Source organism: Nannobrachium achirus (genome assembly GCF_963921795.1).
Source record: "Nannobrachium achirus genome assembly, chromosome: 22".
NCBI lineage: Eukaryota > Metazoa > Chordata > Actinopteri > Myctophiformes > Myctophidae > Nannobrachium > Nannobrachium achirus.
The window spans coordinates 45,928,576-45,944,638 of NC_137829.1; the positions used below are offsets into that span (position 1 = coordinate 45,928,576).

General features: G+C 42.0%; 1 protein-coding gene across 1 annotated transcript in view; it reads left to right on the forward strand.

Annotated features, from left to right (window-relative positions):
- Nucleotides 1-11,276, forward strand: part of LOC308307653 (NACHT, LRR and PYD domains-containing protein 3-like) — a gene marked incomplete at its 5' end in the record, with an annotated part of 20,813 nt that extends 9,537 nt beyond the window's left edge. The window contains 5 exons of the mRNA XM_080752918.1: nucleotides 1-33; nucleotides 6,273-6,508; nucleotides 6,663-6,898; nucleotides 7,481-7,594; nucleotides 9,477-11,276. The exon at nucleotides 1-33 is cut by the window's left edge and continues 8 nt beyond it. Of these exons, the coding sequence (XP_080609044.1) occupies nucleotides 1-33; nucleotides 6,273-6,508; nucleotides 6,663-6,898; nucleotides 7,481-7,594; nucleotides 9,477-9,689 (832 nt within the window). The 3' untranslated portion in view covers nucleotides 9,690-11,276. The remainder of the gene's footprint in view (nucleotides 34-6,272; nucleotides 6,509-6,662; nucleotides 6,899-7,480; nucleotides 7,595-9,476) is intronic.
- Nucleotides 11,277-16,063: the final 4,787 nt, after the last annotated feature.

A 16,063-nucleotide genomic window follows, 5' to 3' on the forward strand; every position in this document is an offset into this window, starting at 1 on the left:
TACACCGAGTGAAGAGAGACCCAATGAATACAGGTAACTCATCCTACGCATATGTACCGGTACCTTCATATACAGATCAATCTAAAAAAAATGGAATATTGTGTAAACGTTTGGCCAAACAGGGCCAAACACTTCATAATGACTGATCACTCACTGACTTTTCATTTAGACCACCAGGATATAGTTGTAATACATGATAACCCTAACCCTAACCCTGTTATGGATGAAGACCGGAGGAAGTTAGCTAACAGTTAGCTATTAGCTTCTTTATTTCTTAGAAGCCCGATCTGAAGCTATTTTAGCCGCAAATAAACGTTGTCGCTGCACTGGGAACACAGTTCAGAGAAAAAGGTCTCTAAAGATGTGAGTTTGAATTGGAGTGGGCGGCGCGGCGCGGTGCGGTGCGGCGGCGTTGCCCGATTACGGGCCGATGTAAACAGAATCGCGGCCCCGGGCATGGATGGAAAATTAGACCGGGGCTTCGTTGAGGCCTCCGATTAATTAATTCATTTTATTAAATATCCCGGACTAGAGCGGGATAGGCACCCCAGAATACGTTGTGCCGCGGACAGTATAGATTGAGTTTTTTTTGGGGGGGCTCTAAACTTTATTTTAAACCATTTTCAATGGAATAAATCGTCAGACCATCTAGAATCACTTGTTGGAAAGCGTAGGACGAGCCAGGACCACCCACATCTCTACAAGCAGCTCAGGGTAAGTAAAATAGCAAAAAAAACATTGTATTGGATTGAAAAAACACCGAACTTGTCCGGGATAGGCACAAAAAGGGTTAAAAGGGTCAATTTGTTTCTTACCGATAGGGGTACTTTTGTGTAATGGAAAATGTAGATAATTTTATGTGGTGCGTTGTGGTGTGGTGCTAAAGCTGCAGTCGAAAAGGGGCTATAGAGGCCTTAAGCTCATCTGTGTGGTTGAGTCTGGTGTCTCTCATCAACAACACAACACAGATTCTCTTTGGGGTACAGGTCAAGCCAGTTGCTTCTGGCTAAAGATGTCTCCACACTAAACAACCTACTTCCAACGGCTCAAAACTGCCAGTCTGCTGCAGTCTGCTGGCATTAGTTGGCAAACTTTGTCATTTAAAAGTCGGGCGACGAACATTGCATTCAGACGGTTTGACACAAATTGACAGTGTTGCCAGGTCTGATCATTATAAGCGACTTTGATCTTGTTCTCCTATAATGTTGCTAGTTGTGGGTTGCTTTGGTTTGGGCTTGTGTGTGTTGTGTAGTTGCTTATTTGGCCTTGCTTTTAACATTCTTTTAAAAAATAGCTAAGCTCAAGAGGTGAAACTGGTCGCTTCTTTTGGGCTTATTTCTTATAGACCTGGTCGCTTGTTTCACTCACATAATCTGGCAACCGGCGCTCTGTGCTCTCCGTGCACAGATTGGAATAAGAATTGAGAGTTGAGATTGAAAATATGGTATTTATTTAGTTAAAATATGTGATGGGAAAATGTATCTGGCTTGTTTAGGCTTGCGTTGTTCTGCATCAGTAGCAAACTGTCCACTCTCAACCACTCTAGTCAATCTGAGGTTTGACCCAAATAAATTGCAATAGTAATGGTTCAAGGTTTTTTATGATCCTTAAGCCGTGTACACACTACAGATATATAGTTATAAAAATAAGCGAGCTAAACAACCAGGCAGCTTGGTCAAAACCATGCAGCTTTATTTTTATGCAAATGAGCGGTCCAAGGTACCTGTCACTCAACCAGTCAGCCTGCTTTCGATCAGAGAAAACAGGTTGTTTTAACAGGAGTGCATTCGGAAACCTATAATATAAAATAGCCTCTCTAGATGGGAAATAAGTTACTACATAAGCTTTTTCTGGTAAAAAAATAAGAATAGAACATTCAAACAAGCTGTTAAATAACTTAACGAGCCGTTTTGGTCGGTCCAGTCACTGCCGCTGCTGCTGTGCTTCCGTGTGCTTCCGTGTGTGTGTGTGTGTGTGTGTGTGTGTGTGTGTTAGTGATGTGTCGTTCATGAGTGATTCGTTCATAAGATTCGAATCATTAGCATGACTCGTGAACGATTCGTTCAAATCCCTGAAATGGGTCGTTCACACTTTCGTTCACACCCCCGCCCCTCCCCCTAAAAGCCCCGGCCGGCAGACAGGACGCGACGGCGGGCTGTACTCGCGATGTAAGAAAAACGCTCCCGCGATTGTGTTTTTCACGGGACGATCGCGCTATGAACGAATCATTTGAACGAATCTTTTGAACGGATCTTTACCGTGAACGTGAACGAAATGATCCGATCACTGAAATGAACGGGATTGCCCATCACTAGTGTGTGTGTGTGTGCGAGCGAGAGAGAAAAAAACAAAAGGATTGCTAATTGATTGGAATGTAGGCAGGTCAGCGTCTCTCTCGTGCGCTCTCGCTCTCTCTCTCTCTCTCTCTCTCACGCGCACACACACACACACACACACACACACACACACACACACACGACACACAGCGCTGCCCCAGCTGTCTAGCTCTCCCCGGGGGAGAGAGAGTGCTGGATGCAGGGGGTCGTACGGGAGGCTATTATTCCAAACGTAGGAGACGGTGGTTGTAACACCGTCTCCTACCGTCTCCTACGGTAGGAATACTCGCTCACGGGAGGACACGGGGTTTTCACGACTTGTTGGTTGTATATCCTTTCATTACAGTCCACATATATGCCAAATCATCATTAATATTACATATACAGCCGTTATTTAAAAAAAGTTAAAATATTTATGTCGCAATTTCTGCAGCTCTGTGTCTGTGGCCAACAAGTTGATTCGGGGGGCTGAATCCCCGCCTACTCAGACCATACTGTGCTCTGATTGGTTGAGCAAACAAAGCAAGCTATGTTGCAGTGTGAACGCTAAAAAAAGCTGATATAAAATTGAGGACTAGTGAAAAAAAAGCAAACTTTTCATTTCCAAGCTTTTTTTCGAGCATGGAAGCTGGTTTCCATAGAGATAACATTGAATTACCAAGCTAAACGTTCAACTATATATCTGTAGTGTGTACGAGGCATTAGAGTCATCCAAAAAAACATGTTAAAAATATTCCATTTTATTCTTAGTCGATCGAGTTGAATTCAGGGGGTTCAAGTTTGGGTCCCTTCACTTTTACTATACAGGAAAAAAAGACCTCCAAAAAATCTTCTTTTAAATAGGATGTGAGGGGTTCTGTAGGCAAGCGCGTCAGTCACTCCGTGGACCGTGGTGTGTAGTGGGGCAGTGTGGTGGCGTTATAGATCTGCCCCCCTCGCAGTCGCACTACGGCGCTCATTCCTGGTTTCCCAAACAAGCAGAAAACATGTTGCGGCGGTGTGCACGCCGCGGCAGGGGCGCTGGAAGTGGGGTGCTGAGGGAGCTGCAGCTCCCCTGGTGGTGGGGGGGGAAAAAAAAAAAAAGTTTTTTTTTTTTTATTTTTTTTTTAAATAAGCCTATATATACACACACACAGAGCTATATTAAAACAATAATGTATTTGACTTTGGGGAATAAAATATGTTGAAAAAAGGTATTTGATTATCACATGGTGACCTAATCACCTTGCCACTTTCGGTCAGAAGGGAAGTCAAATTTAAATCCTGCTTTGATGGCACACCAAAGTCTATTTATTTGAGAACTAGAAACTGTCTATAGGCTCATTGTTGCAAACTGTTGGAATAAAAAACAGTCGAAAACTGTTACAAAAATAATACCCGATTTTGTAGTGTGTGCGTGAGTGACTGTGTGTGTGCATGCGTGCTGTGTGTTGCACTGTGTGCTAAAATAACTAGTAACTATATAGCTCCTTGTTACACCGTTGTGCAGGGAATAAGCACCCGAAACCGTAATAAAAATATGCACTCCTCCAGGCTCAGCTCCCCTTGGGATTTGGGAGTTCCAGCGCCCCTGCGCCGCGGGTTCAAACAAACTTTACAAGCCACGAAAAACAGAGCTTTAGCTGGACGAGTTCTGTGGGAATCAATGATAAACGAAATGTCAGCAGTGTGCAGTTGCAAGCCTGGACGCTGCCAGCTGTGGATAGGAGGGAGACTTCTCACAGGAGGGAACCCCCATTCATGTCAATGGCATGTTTACATTTAAACCACCTCTCCTGCAGGTTTAAAATTAATCCCTTACTGATGTTTAAATCGAAGTTTAAAGTAGTGTACAGGATTAACATTAATCCAGGTTTACAGTGAAAATTCAAACCAAGATTAAAAGGATGGTTTAAAACTAAACCTGATTAATAAAAACTAGGTTTAAGGTTCGGTGCAACTGGATTAAAAGATAGACCTCGATTTAAACCAGTTTAAGGCTTAATCCGTGTTGGTGCAAACCGCCCTAAAGGCCCATTCCCACTGGGCCAGATAACAGATATCTGGAGATATTTCTCCAGATATTTCTCTATGCAAAGTGGATGGTAGATACAGATAAAAAAATGTTTTGCCACAGATAAAAGTATCTGTGGCAAATATCTGTGGTATATATATTTTTTTATCTGTATCTACCATCCACTTTGAATGGAAAAATATCTGGAGAAATATCTCCAGATATCTGTTATCTGGCCCAGTGGGAATGGGCCTTTAGGATCATAAAAAACCTTGAACCATTACTATTGCAATTTCTTTTGGGTCAGGCCCTTTTTTGCCTAGATTGACTGTCCTATACAGACTCCTAGAAAAAGACGGCTCAAAACTGAACAAGCCCAGTTCTCCATCAACGGGTCCCGGTGGCTTTATCGACGGCGAGCCATCTTGCCGAAAAGCTGCCGATGGCTCCCTTTGGCAGCAAACGCTTTCTGCTGCCGACGTCGTTCAAAAATATATACGGGAGCACAAAGTGCTCTAAAATCCCCAGGTAGATGGCTGTGTTGACTCTGAACTTGAAAAATACAGTGGACCAACACCAGCAATACAATGCTGGTTTTATTATACATCATGTCCAGAAGGTGTATTTACTTACTTGTACACGCCTCACGCTACAGGAACAAGAGATAGGCTCGGCAAGGCTTACTTAATTACTCCTGTATGGATGTAGAAGCTGTGTGTCTTTGAGCCCATCAGCTGATCACACAATCACAACTGAGACTTCCTCTTTCTTCTAACTATTGGCAGATTTTCAATACCCAAACTTGTCAAGGTAAACTGTATTTGTCCACAAGGGAAATTTGTCTTGGGCTCACCCCTGCTACAGCCACACACAAAACATCAGTGACAATACATAATAGAAATACATGACACAGGGAACATTACACAAGTGCACAGTGATTGATCAATACTCTCAGTCAGTGCTGTTTCAGAGCCTTGTTCAACAATTTAGTGGACACGGGTACAAATGATTTTTTAAACCTGATGTACTTCCACTTAGGTTCACTGTACCTTCTTCCAGAAGGTAGAAGTACAAACTTCCCATGTAACACATGGGTAAAATCACCAATTATTTTTTGAGCCTGCCTTAATGCCTGTACTAACCCTAACCCTAACCCTAACCCATCTGACCAAGTAGAGACCAAATTACCATCTACTGTCATGCTCATTTCAGCACCTCTGGAGAGCCTATTTTAACCAACTGCTAGGTCAGAACGACCTGTAATATAATATCAACATTTCCTAGAGACATTTCACAAGAGACATTTCACGCGGTTATTGCACGGTGGCAGAACAGAACCGTTTTAGGCTTAATATAATAGGTTTAATATAGGCTATAGCATGATGTCTTACCTAACACAGCCACCACAAGAACAAGCATGTTTACTCACTGTTAGTCACAGCTGATGAGATGCACCGTGCACGATAAAGTGAAGTCGCCGTTGTACAGTTCTGGTGTCTGGTGCTGGTGTATGGTGCATGTTTGGCCGGAATTATACACGGGTAGATATTCCAAGGTAACAAATTCACAACAAACAAACTGCCGTGTAGGCTACTAACCGCCTCAAGTTTGAAGAAGTAAACAGACTGTTGTTGGTTGGTCAGTCTTATTATCCCATAGCCCGAAGGGGCAGTCAGCTTGTTGGTTGGTTGTTGGTTGTCATGGCAATATCGCAAGCAATCGGTGGACGGTCTGCATTCTGCGGTACAGTACTGCTTTGTGTCAATGTATGTAATATGAAAGCGAACTGTCTAAAATTTCAACTGACCAAAAAACTTGTGTTGCCATGCAATACCGGCTTGAAAATGGCTATTGAATCTAGGCAATACTGGCAACAATTATGACGGCGGCCCTGATTAATTCAATAGATTCCTATCAATAAAAATCCTTGTTCTGTATCACAGGTTCAAGTTTCCCAGGAAGGGGCTGTTCCGGTGCAATGTGACAGGGTTGGTGTTTGGAACTACAGGAGGAGACATCCGCTACAAGACTGAGCAGTGGGAGGAAAGATGGTTCCAGTCAACAGGAAAGACACCTGCAGGGCCTCTGTTTGAGATCCAGTGTCCTCAGGAGTCTGTCTGCCAGCTTCGCCTGCCACTCTGTGACATCAAACCCAGTGAGACAGATGGCATCACACGTGGTGAGGCACTGCTCTTCTCATTGCCCAATCATTTTCAAGTTTCTTATTCAAAGCATCTGACAATAGTAATGGACAACTTCCTGCTTAGCTAATTCTTTTGAGTGTTTTCTTTTGTTCTTATCATTGAATGTGTAATGTTTGAAAAACCTTTCAGATTACCTGTCTGTGGCCCACATCACAGATGAGAGGGTGGTCCTCTTGGGACCACAGGAAGTGACCAATTCTCATGTGATGGTAAATGTGACCCACCTGTCTAAATTTGGGCTCCTGGGGAACGACTTCAATCCAAAATGTGCCCAGGTTCTGCAGTTCCTTCAACCATCACCACCAAGCGGTCGGAAAAAGACACTGAGAGTATTTCTGCTGCCCAGCAACGTGACTCTCAATGAGGTAAAATATTTTCTGTTAATATAGCTAGCATCTAGGGTAGATACCCTCACAAAAACATGCAGTCATCCTGGTCTCGTTAATGCCTCCCCCTGGCCAGCCGGGGCACCTGATGGTGGGGAAAATGAACTGGTTGGAATAACATGTTCCTTCCACGTGCTATGTCCTACTGGGGAAACTCCCTCCTGTCAGGTGATAAGAAGCGTGAGCTCAGTTCGGGGATCTCCCCAGGTTGGCAGAGGGAGATTAGTGCCACTGGCACTGGGTGAAAAATGGGTTACAAAATCATTAATAAAAATGTAGGGAAACTAATATAGCTAGCATCCTAGAGAGTTTGAATCTTTGTAGACTTTGTTGTACTTCAGTATGAAACAGATTCTGTTTTTGAAAAGACAACTAGAGTATTATAATCATTAAGATCTAGGTTTATAGAATAGGGACAAAAATACAGTGTCAAAATACCCTGGCATTATTTTGACTGTAACAAAGACTGGTTAAATAGCTTGTGTACATAGCCTGAACAATCTGTACTTACACAAGGGGTTAGGATTGAACCATCTGGTCAATTGTATTGTGTCTTTGTAGGTGAAACAACAACAGGGCAAGGATAAACTCATCCAGACTGACATCTGTACTCTCACTCCAAATCAACGTTACCGTCTGAAGTGTGGGTCACCATCAGTCCATGTAGAGCCTGAGGTATCACACAATAATACTACAATTTAATTAAGTATTCAAAAGTCAATGGGCCTTGTGCATACAACTCTTCCGCGTTTGCCTCTGGGCTGCAGCTCCACTTCGGTTCTCGTCTGGAGCAATGATAGTGAATGTACAGTCATCATATTGTAGAAAATAAAACGGTATAAACTACATTATTTGATTTGATTATTTCATATCATTTTCATTTATATTTTGTATTATTTGTGTGTCGAAGTTTACATGATGCCATGAGTTCATCAGTTCAAGCCATATGGGGAGAATAATAATCAGTCCAAAACATTGTGGTGGTCAGGATTGAGATAAAAAGAAAGGAAAATAAAAAGCCACTCCAATATTGTGCAATAATCGATCCGCACGGGCTGGGGGGAAATCGTTCTCTCTCAGTCGTCCTCAGACAAGCTTCCATCGGAGTCTCCAATCTTTCCGGTTCTCCATACACCCGGCCGTATAATCCAGATAGTGAGAGAGTTAGACAGATCTGTCTGTGTCCCTTTTATGCCCAGTGCTTGCGATATCTGTCAGGTCGAGGCAAGGCCCGGCACTGCAGTGATGTCACAATGAGTCAGCGCCGATTTCCTCCGGAACATCCTGATGTCAACAATCAACCCCGCATAAGGAGATTCCGAACGTTTCGCGCCGGTTCGGGAAAACCGCGCGTCGGGTCGGGTCGAGACCCGGCACTGCACTTCGTGCCGCGGCGGGGAACGCGCGTGCCGAATCTGAAGCCGGTGGGACGAACGGTTCTCGAGATACGCGGATTACAGACAGACAGACACACACGCAGAGACTTCTCGTATTTATAGATAGATATATATATAAATGAATTGGCAAAAACTTTAGAACAGTATGCAGCACCAGGCATCACCCTAGCTCTGGTCCATCGCGTCACCTCCCGGTGATGCTCTGACAGACCCGTCGGCAAATGGCTAGACCCCAGTATCTCAGCCCCTCCGAGCGCTCAACTTCAGTCAAAATAAACAAAACTATTTCACTACGCACCAAACCAAAGGTAGTTTTGCGCTGTTGAAAGTCTATTCTCCGCGGTGGTGAGCCCCTCAGCACCCCACCTACTCTGTAAAATACATTATTTTTGTCATTATTTTCATACTTTTACTCATTTTCTGACTTGTACTTGTAACAGAGTACTTAAGTATTGATACTTTCGCTTGAGTAAGAAATAATAAGTACTATTTCCACCACTGGTGGAAACTGAGAACTGTAGCCTACACTGTCACTGTGGGACACAGCAGTATGTTGCAGAGCTGTCCTCCCATTTTTGAAAGGTTTTAAATAAGACCTTTTGAACTCCTGGCATCATGTAAACGTTAACACACAAATAATACAAAATATAAATGAAGATTATATGAAATAATCAGATCAAATAATGTAGTTTACTCCGTTTTAATTGCTACAATATGATGACTGTACATTCACTATCATTGCTCCAGACGAGAACCGGAAGTGGAGCTGCAGCCCAGAGCCAAACGCAGACAAGTTGTATGCATTCACACTAATGATGAACATAGCCCCACACCAACACAACCCCAACCGCCCCACATATTCCATTATTAATACAAAAGCCGCTTGTAGATGGGCTATTTTTTAATAGCCGATCTACAAGCCATAAACACTGTGCCTCACATTCATGCTATACAGTCACATGCTAGTGGAGTACATTTACTCACCTTAGACTGTGACAATTTGTACTTTCTATACTATTCATTTTTTTGGTTGAAGCGAGCCCACACAGTTTCTACAGCTACTGCAAGTTTTCATAAAGATGAGGATGATAATAATAATATAGTACTGCTACTAAAAATTTGTAGCACAGATTAAGTAATACAATTATCTCTATTTACAGGTGATCACTTTTGGATCACATTTGAACTACGGGCCAACGTACCTTCCACCATTTGAGGTGAAGATGGATTGCAGTCAGCATTACTTTTCATTTCAACTGCTGGGACCTGAAGAACAATTTGTCTGGCAGGGGGAGTTTGTGGATTCGAAAGACGAGCCAGAGTTCACGAGTTATTCATGGAGCGAGCCCACCCAGTTGGGGGACTACCCATAAGTCTCACATCGCATTGTTAGGTTTTAGGGTTAGGTTTAGGCATAGTTTTACTGAGGTTAGGGTTAGGATTAGGGTTAGGTTTAGGCATAGTAGCATTCACCAGGTTAACATTCACCAGGTTAGCATTCACCAGCGTCAGCAGGTTATACCATTCGATATTAGCATTCGATAGCATTTGATTTGTCCTTCATTGGTATAACTTAGCCCTGCCCATCTTCTGATTGGTCAATATTTGACCAATTCCTACAACTTTTCAAAAGTTTGTCATTCAGACTTTTACATGTCGAAGTATTCTTCTATTCAATACAATTTCTGTTAAGCTTATTTTTTTATTTATATATTTATATTCCATTTGAGTTGTAATTTTCTTTATACCCTTGTGCTTCGTTTTTTTTCCTACTATTATATCATACAATTTGCGGGTGCTTTGAGCGAGCCCACGCAGTTTCTGCAGGAACTGCTTTTCTAGTTTTAATTGACTTGGGGATGACAAAATGAATTTAAAGACCTAGTGAAATGGCTTTTTTGGACATTTTTTTTTTTAACCTCAGTAAAACTATGCCTAAACCTAACCCTAACCTCAGTAACCGTGATGTGGGTGATTATCTAACCTGCCTTACTGGCTGTTCGACCCAACGGGAGTTCAACCTATGGGGCAGTCGCCCAATGTTTGTAGCTCCCATTAGCATAAAGGGCGAGCTGGAAAAGTGGCATTTGGCATCTGCCAGGAATGTGCCATTTCCCAAAGTGGCATGTGCTGTTGCCAAAGTGACATATGCTGTTGGTAGAGGGACACGGCCATTGGGCCAGTTGTACAGAATGTTTTTACCAAGTTGCTTATTATTCCAACCTATAATGTTTACAGATACATATTTTATTGTGCTCATTAAGTTTACAATGAATTAGTTTGGACGCCATCTTGACGTGTGTGTTGGAGGAATGTGAGATGGTGCTGCAATGGGAATCATGACCCAAAACAGTGTTCTACACCCACAAGTTACAATTTGATACGTGTTCTATTCGGGTGACTCCTTATTCTTAAACCAGAGGGGCTGTGACGTGCAGGCTCCATCCTACTATGAAGTGACCAAACCACCGTCATTCTGTCCTCATTCATTTTTGGGCAAACCAATCTATCTGATCTTTTACACTGACCATCGGCATGTTGGTGACGAAACCAAATTTTGTGACTGGTTATGATATCGTTTTATGATAACATTTTAGGCTTGTCGCCCTAAACCGTTATCTGTTTTTACCGATTCACTCTCTTCTGCGTAAAACCAGATAACCAGATACTGTGTGCCCAATCACGTGTGGTGACTGAACAGCTGTTGAAGTGCAACTCATATGCATTGTAAACATGTATTCTCTTGCTACGCCACCAAAATGTGGAATGCCCTACCAACGGCCTTAAAGGAGTGTAATTCCCTACTCTCCTATAAAAAACGCTCCTTGAAAGAAAACCTACCTGAAACTCGAAAATGGTCCCTGTAAAAAGACAAAGCCTACAACCCCCCTCCCCCACCTGTTTATTGTACATATCTTTTTAATTTCTTATCTGACTGATGATGTAGTATTGCTGTCTTAGGACCCCAATGTAAACAAGCCATTGTGCTTCCTTGGGTTTAAATCCTATCAGTAGACCTTGTATCATTCTGAACTGTAGGCTACTGTCCAGTGTTTTTCCTATTCAAACTGCTAATAAAGTATTCAATCAATCAAAATAATTTGCAATTATTCATAGCATGCGCTGTTACTTTGTGTCTTTTATTAAGCGTGAGTACACTCCTCATTTCTGCAAATATTTGATTATATCTCTTTATGGGAAAACACTGAAGAAATGACACTTTGTACAATGTAAAGTAGTCCGTTTTACAGCTTGTAACAGGGTAATTTTTATTGTTCCCTCAAAATAACTCACCACACAGCAATTAATGTCTAAACCACTGGCAACAAAAGTGAGTACACACCTAAGTGAAAATGTCCAAATTCGGCCAAAGTGTCAATATTTTGTGTGGCCAACATTAGCCTACTTTCCAGCACTGCCTTAACCCTCTTGTGCATGGAGTTCACCAGAGCGTCACAGGTTGCCACTGGAACCCTCTCCCACTCCTTCATGACCACATCACAGAGCTGGTGGATGTTAGAGACCTTGTGCTTCTCCCCCTTCCGTTTGGGGATGCCCCACAGATACTCAATAGGGTTTAGGTCTGGATACATGCTCCATCACCTTTACCCTCTGCTTCTTTAGCAAGGCGGTGGGTGTCTTGGAGGTGTATTTGGGGCCGTTGTTATATCATGTTGTTATACTGCCCTGCGGCCCAGTTTCCACTCAGAACAGGCCTCACCATGGTCGACCAAAGAAGTTGAGTGAGCGTGCTCAGCGTCACATCCAGAGGTTGTCTTTGGAAAAATAGACGTATGAGTGCTGCCAGCATTGCTGCAGAGGTTGAAGGGGTGGGGGTTCAGCCTGCCATACGCTGCACACTGCATCAAATTGGTCTGTATGGCTGTCATCCCAGAAGGAAGCCTCTTCTAATGATGATGCACAGAAAGCCCACAGTTTGCTAAAGACAAGCAGACTAAGTCTAAGGACATGGACTACTGGAACCATGTTCTGTGTTCTAATGAGACCAAGATAAACTTATTTGGTTTAGATGGTGTCAAGCATGTGAGAGCCGTGCAATCATTCAGAACCATTCTTCCATCGAGCAGCACAGGGTTAACATGCCAACAGAAAGCTTTTGCTGTGATGAAACATGATGATCGTCAAGACTAGGTCAAGTGCGATACTGGCTGAGGTGGAGTCTGAAATTCATATTGCAGATAAATCTCACAATCACCTTCACGGAAAAATGACTTTTTATACGTTAAATAACATTTATTCATTTTTTTTCTGTTACACTTTCCCCCACAGATCATATTGCATAATGACTATATAGGAGATGCTCACACATACACACAGATGTGTATGTATTGTCTAATGAGTTTGGTTTTAAACTGTTAATACCCGGCCGCTAGACTAAGACAGCTACTGTTTTAGACAATACAATCTCTCTCTCTCTCTAGGTCGTCCTCAGACGAGCCTTCCATCGTCGCTTCGTCATCCCGGTTCTCCATACATCTGGCCAGCTCGTTGGTACTTGGCGCTCCTATACGTCTTTCTTGAGTACATCCACTTATGTTATTGTGGGACGTCCTCGTGACCGGTGCCCATGTGTTGGTTCCCACAGCACCAGTTTGCTGGCAGGCAGCAAGAGCCGGATACTGAAAATCACAACTTTCCCCTTGAACAGACAAGAGAGAGGCACAAACAAAATACACACTTGAATGATAAATTGCAATTGGAATGATCAATCACAGTGCCACTCGACCAACCGTCTGTCTGTCGGCCCCTTATCCCAAGGGGGAAAATCAGTTGGCCGCACATCAGTTTTTTACACTCCATTCATCAATGGAGTGTAAAAAACTACTGTTCCAAGTAGTTGCGTGGGGACCACCTGAGTCTCCATAAAGGGATGAAAACAAAGAGGAGTGGGGACTTCAATGATGATGATGGCAACATTTCTTCCAACACAATAAATTGACTGATTCAAACACTTAAATGCATATCATCTGGTCTTCGTAGAAGCAGTCTTGACACTTTTCTTTACATTCAGCACTGGCTTAATTGCGCCTGGGCGATGGTTTCTCTCAGCACATCGGAGCGAGGAGCACTGGGGCCAGTCGGCCCTGTAGGACTTGGTGTTGGTGTGGATTTTCTGGTTCCACTTGGGTAGTCCAATGGTTCAGTTTGGCATTTGTCAACCCTTTGATAGTTTTCTCAACCAAATGGTAGAGCACATTTTAAGTCCATATGTCTCATTGAAAACAATGCTGAAATTAACTCAACCTCATTCAGCCATTTCTACCATTTGGTTGAGGTGTTTGATGGCCAATAAAATCCACCTGAGGGTGCAGTGACTTCACACACCATGCTTTCCAAGTCATGTGACACAGAGGAAATCTGACACAAGAAAAACACTCCTGACAGCTTGGCGCTCTCCTGCAGGAATTTCAAAGCTAGGAGGATTCTCTTTACATAATATCATCTCAGAGATGTTACTGAACATGCATATGTAACGAAATGCAATAAAAATAAATCTAATAATGGTCAAATAATTTTTTGAAAACATGCTTTACCAAACGGTAGATATGTCCGTTGATGGTAAAGGTAGTGCAAGTAAAACTAAAGTATTAAAAACATACTATTTACTATGAATAATTACAACTTCTACTCATTATTTGTTGTTATTATGAAACATTGAATGTTTTGTCATTATAATATATGCTGAAATAGTTCTAAAAGTACGATTTTATTCTTGTTTAAAAAATATGCTCTACCAAACGGTTGAGATGTCTGTTAGTGGTAAGAGTAGTGTCCAATCAACATACACAGTACACCTGTTCACCTATTCAACCCTAATTAACAAAGTTCAACATATTATCTAAAGTTCATCTGATATTTGTTTTGTCACTAATATGTCAAGAAAATGAAACAATATTTTTCAATTTGCCATTATCCAATCTTCAGATATATGCCCCCAAAATACATGAAAAGGTGGCATTTTTGCGCATATAATGCATAATTTGAATATTTAAAAATAAGGTTTCAGAAAACGTAATAATACATTTTTTGTTTGTTTTATTGTAAGTAATCAACTGGAGAAGTTTCATTGTTCTAGCTATCAGTTAAAGTTTTTTCTATCAAATGCACCCTTAACAATAACGTACATCTCTACCGTTTGGTAGAGGCTTATAGTTTAAAAACTGGTGGGTGTATTGTAAAAAAAAACAATTGATTGTTGTTATTAATGCCTAAAGGGAATAGAAAATGCAAAGAAATAATTTTTTGACAGCTTCTTTCTTGGTGGGAACTTCAAAGGGTTAACTGCAAAAGAAAGAAAAAACAGAACAGTCTGAAACTAGATTAGATTATGTTAAATGAACACAAGGCAACAGCAGTTGGAAATTGCTTTGGGTAGGCCTACCTTGCTTTAGTTTCCTAAACTGACTGTGTGTGTGTGTGTGTGTGTGTGTGTGTGTGTGTGTGTGTGTGTGTGTGTGTGTGTGTGTGTGTGTGTGTGTGTGTGTGTGTGTGTGTGTGTGTGTGTGTGTGTGTGTGTGTCACACACTCAGACACTCACATGTATGGAGTGAAGATGTTGCTGTGGACATTTTGTACCTTACTCTGTACTGCACTCTTGTGGTCAAACTGCAAAGAAATCAAGTCTACAGAGACAGAGACACTTCAAGTTCAACATGGGCCTATGTGATGTGGAGTAGAAGTATTGAACATGAGAAATACTCCAGTAAAGTAAAAATGGTAGTACTACTCCACTAACTAATAATGAGAGTGGAAGAGAATGCTTTATGAATTGCTGTCTGGGCCAGATTAGAGGTGCCACTGACTAACCACAAGGAGAACATGTACCAATGTACAATACCAGAAATGCCAGTGTGTGTGAGCAGGGGATGTCTAGCTACGTAGGATCATAATTAAGTCATTTTCAAACATTTCTAATATTAATATTTACGACTATACTAACCTTACATTTTCTGAGATCTTTTGCTGACTCTTCTCATCTGTGGTTCTGTTGTGTGCTCCAAGCACCACAATCATCTCATTACTGAAATATAACTGAACAATCGAGGCTAAACAACTGACATCATTCATTGTATAAAATCAGATTTGGTTTCACTCTGTTCTCACATAAGAAAAATAAACACCCATTTTGCAATGTGCCAAGTTTGAACAACGTTTTTTCGATTGCGCATCCCTCCTCAAACATTGTCGTCCACACTGTGGAGTCCACAGCATTGGAGTTCCGCCATGTAGCGTCTGGAATGAGGCTTGGATTCCTTTACTCCCACTATGCTGCTCTCAGAAGCCCCTTAAATGAAAAACACAGACTATGATCTCATTCCCTCCAGGACCCCCTACCCAGTACCTACCCTCCTTCAAAACAACATCATAAAAGAGCACCTGTCTGCAGTTTGCAACTCTTCTGCAGGGGTTATCAACATGTCCGTGCACAGACACATATGTCCATGGCAAAGACTTGATCTTGGCTGTGGCACATTTTTGATTTTATTTTTTATTTTGATCATAAGTTAATAAATACTGAATGTCAAGTGTCCAGGTTTTCTTCAGAATATGTTTGACACTAAGTTATGACAATATGGCATAGGCCTATTAGGAGTCCAACTAGCACTAGTGGTTTCTTAAAAGTTTTATTTGCAAGGACCCCTGAGAGTGTATGAGTGGAACCAATTGGACCTGTAGGCTCCATTTGGTTCCGTTTGAGCACTCTCAGAGTTACCGACCTGCATGG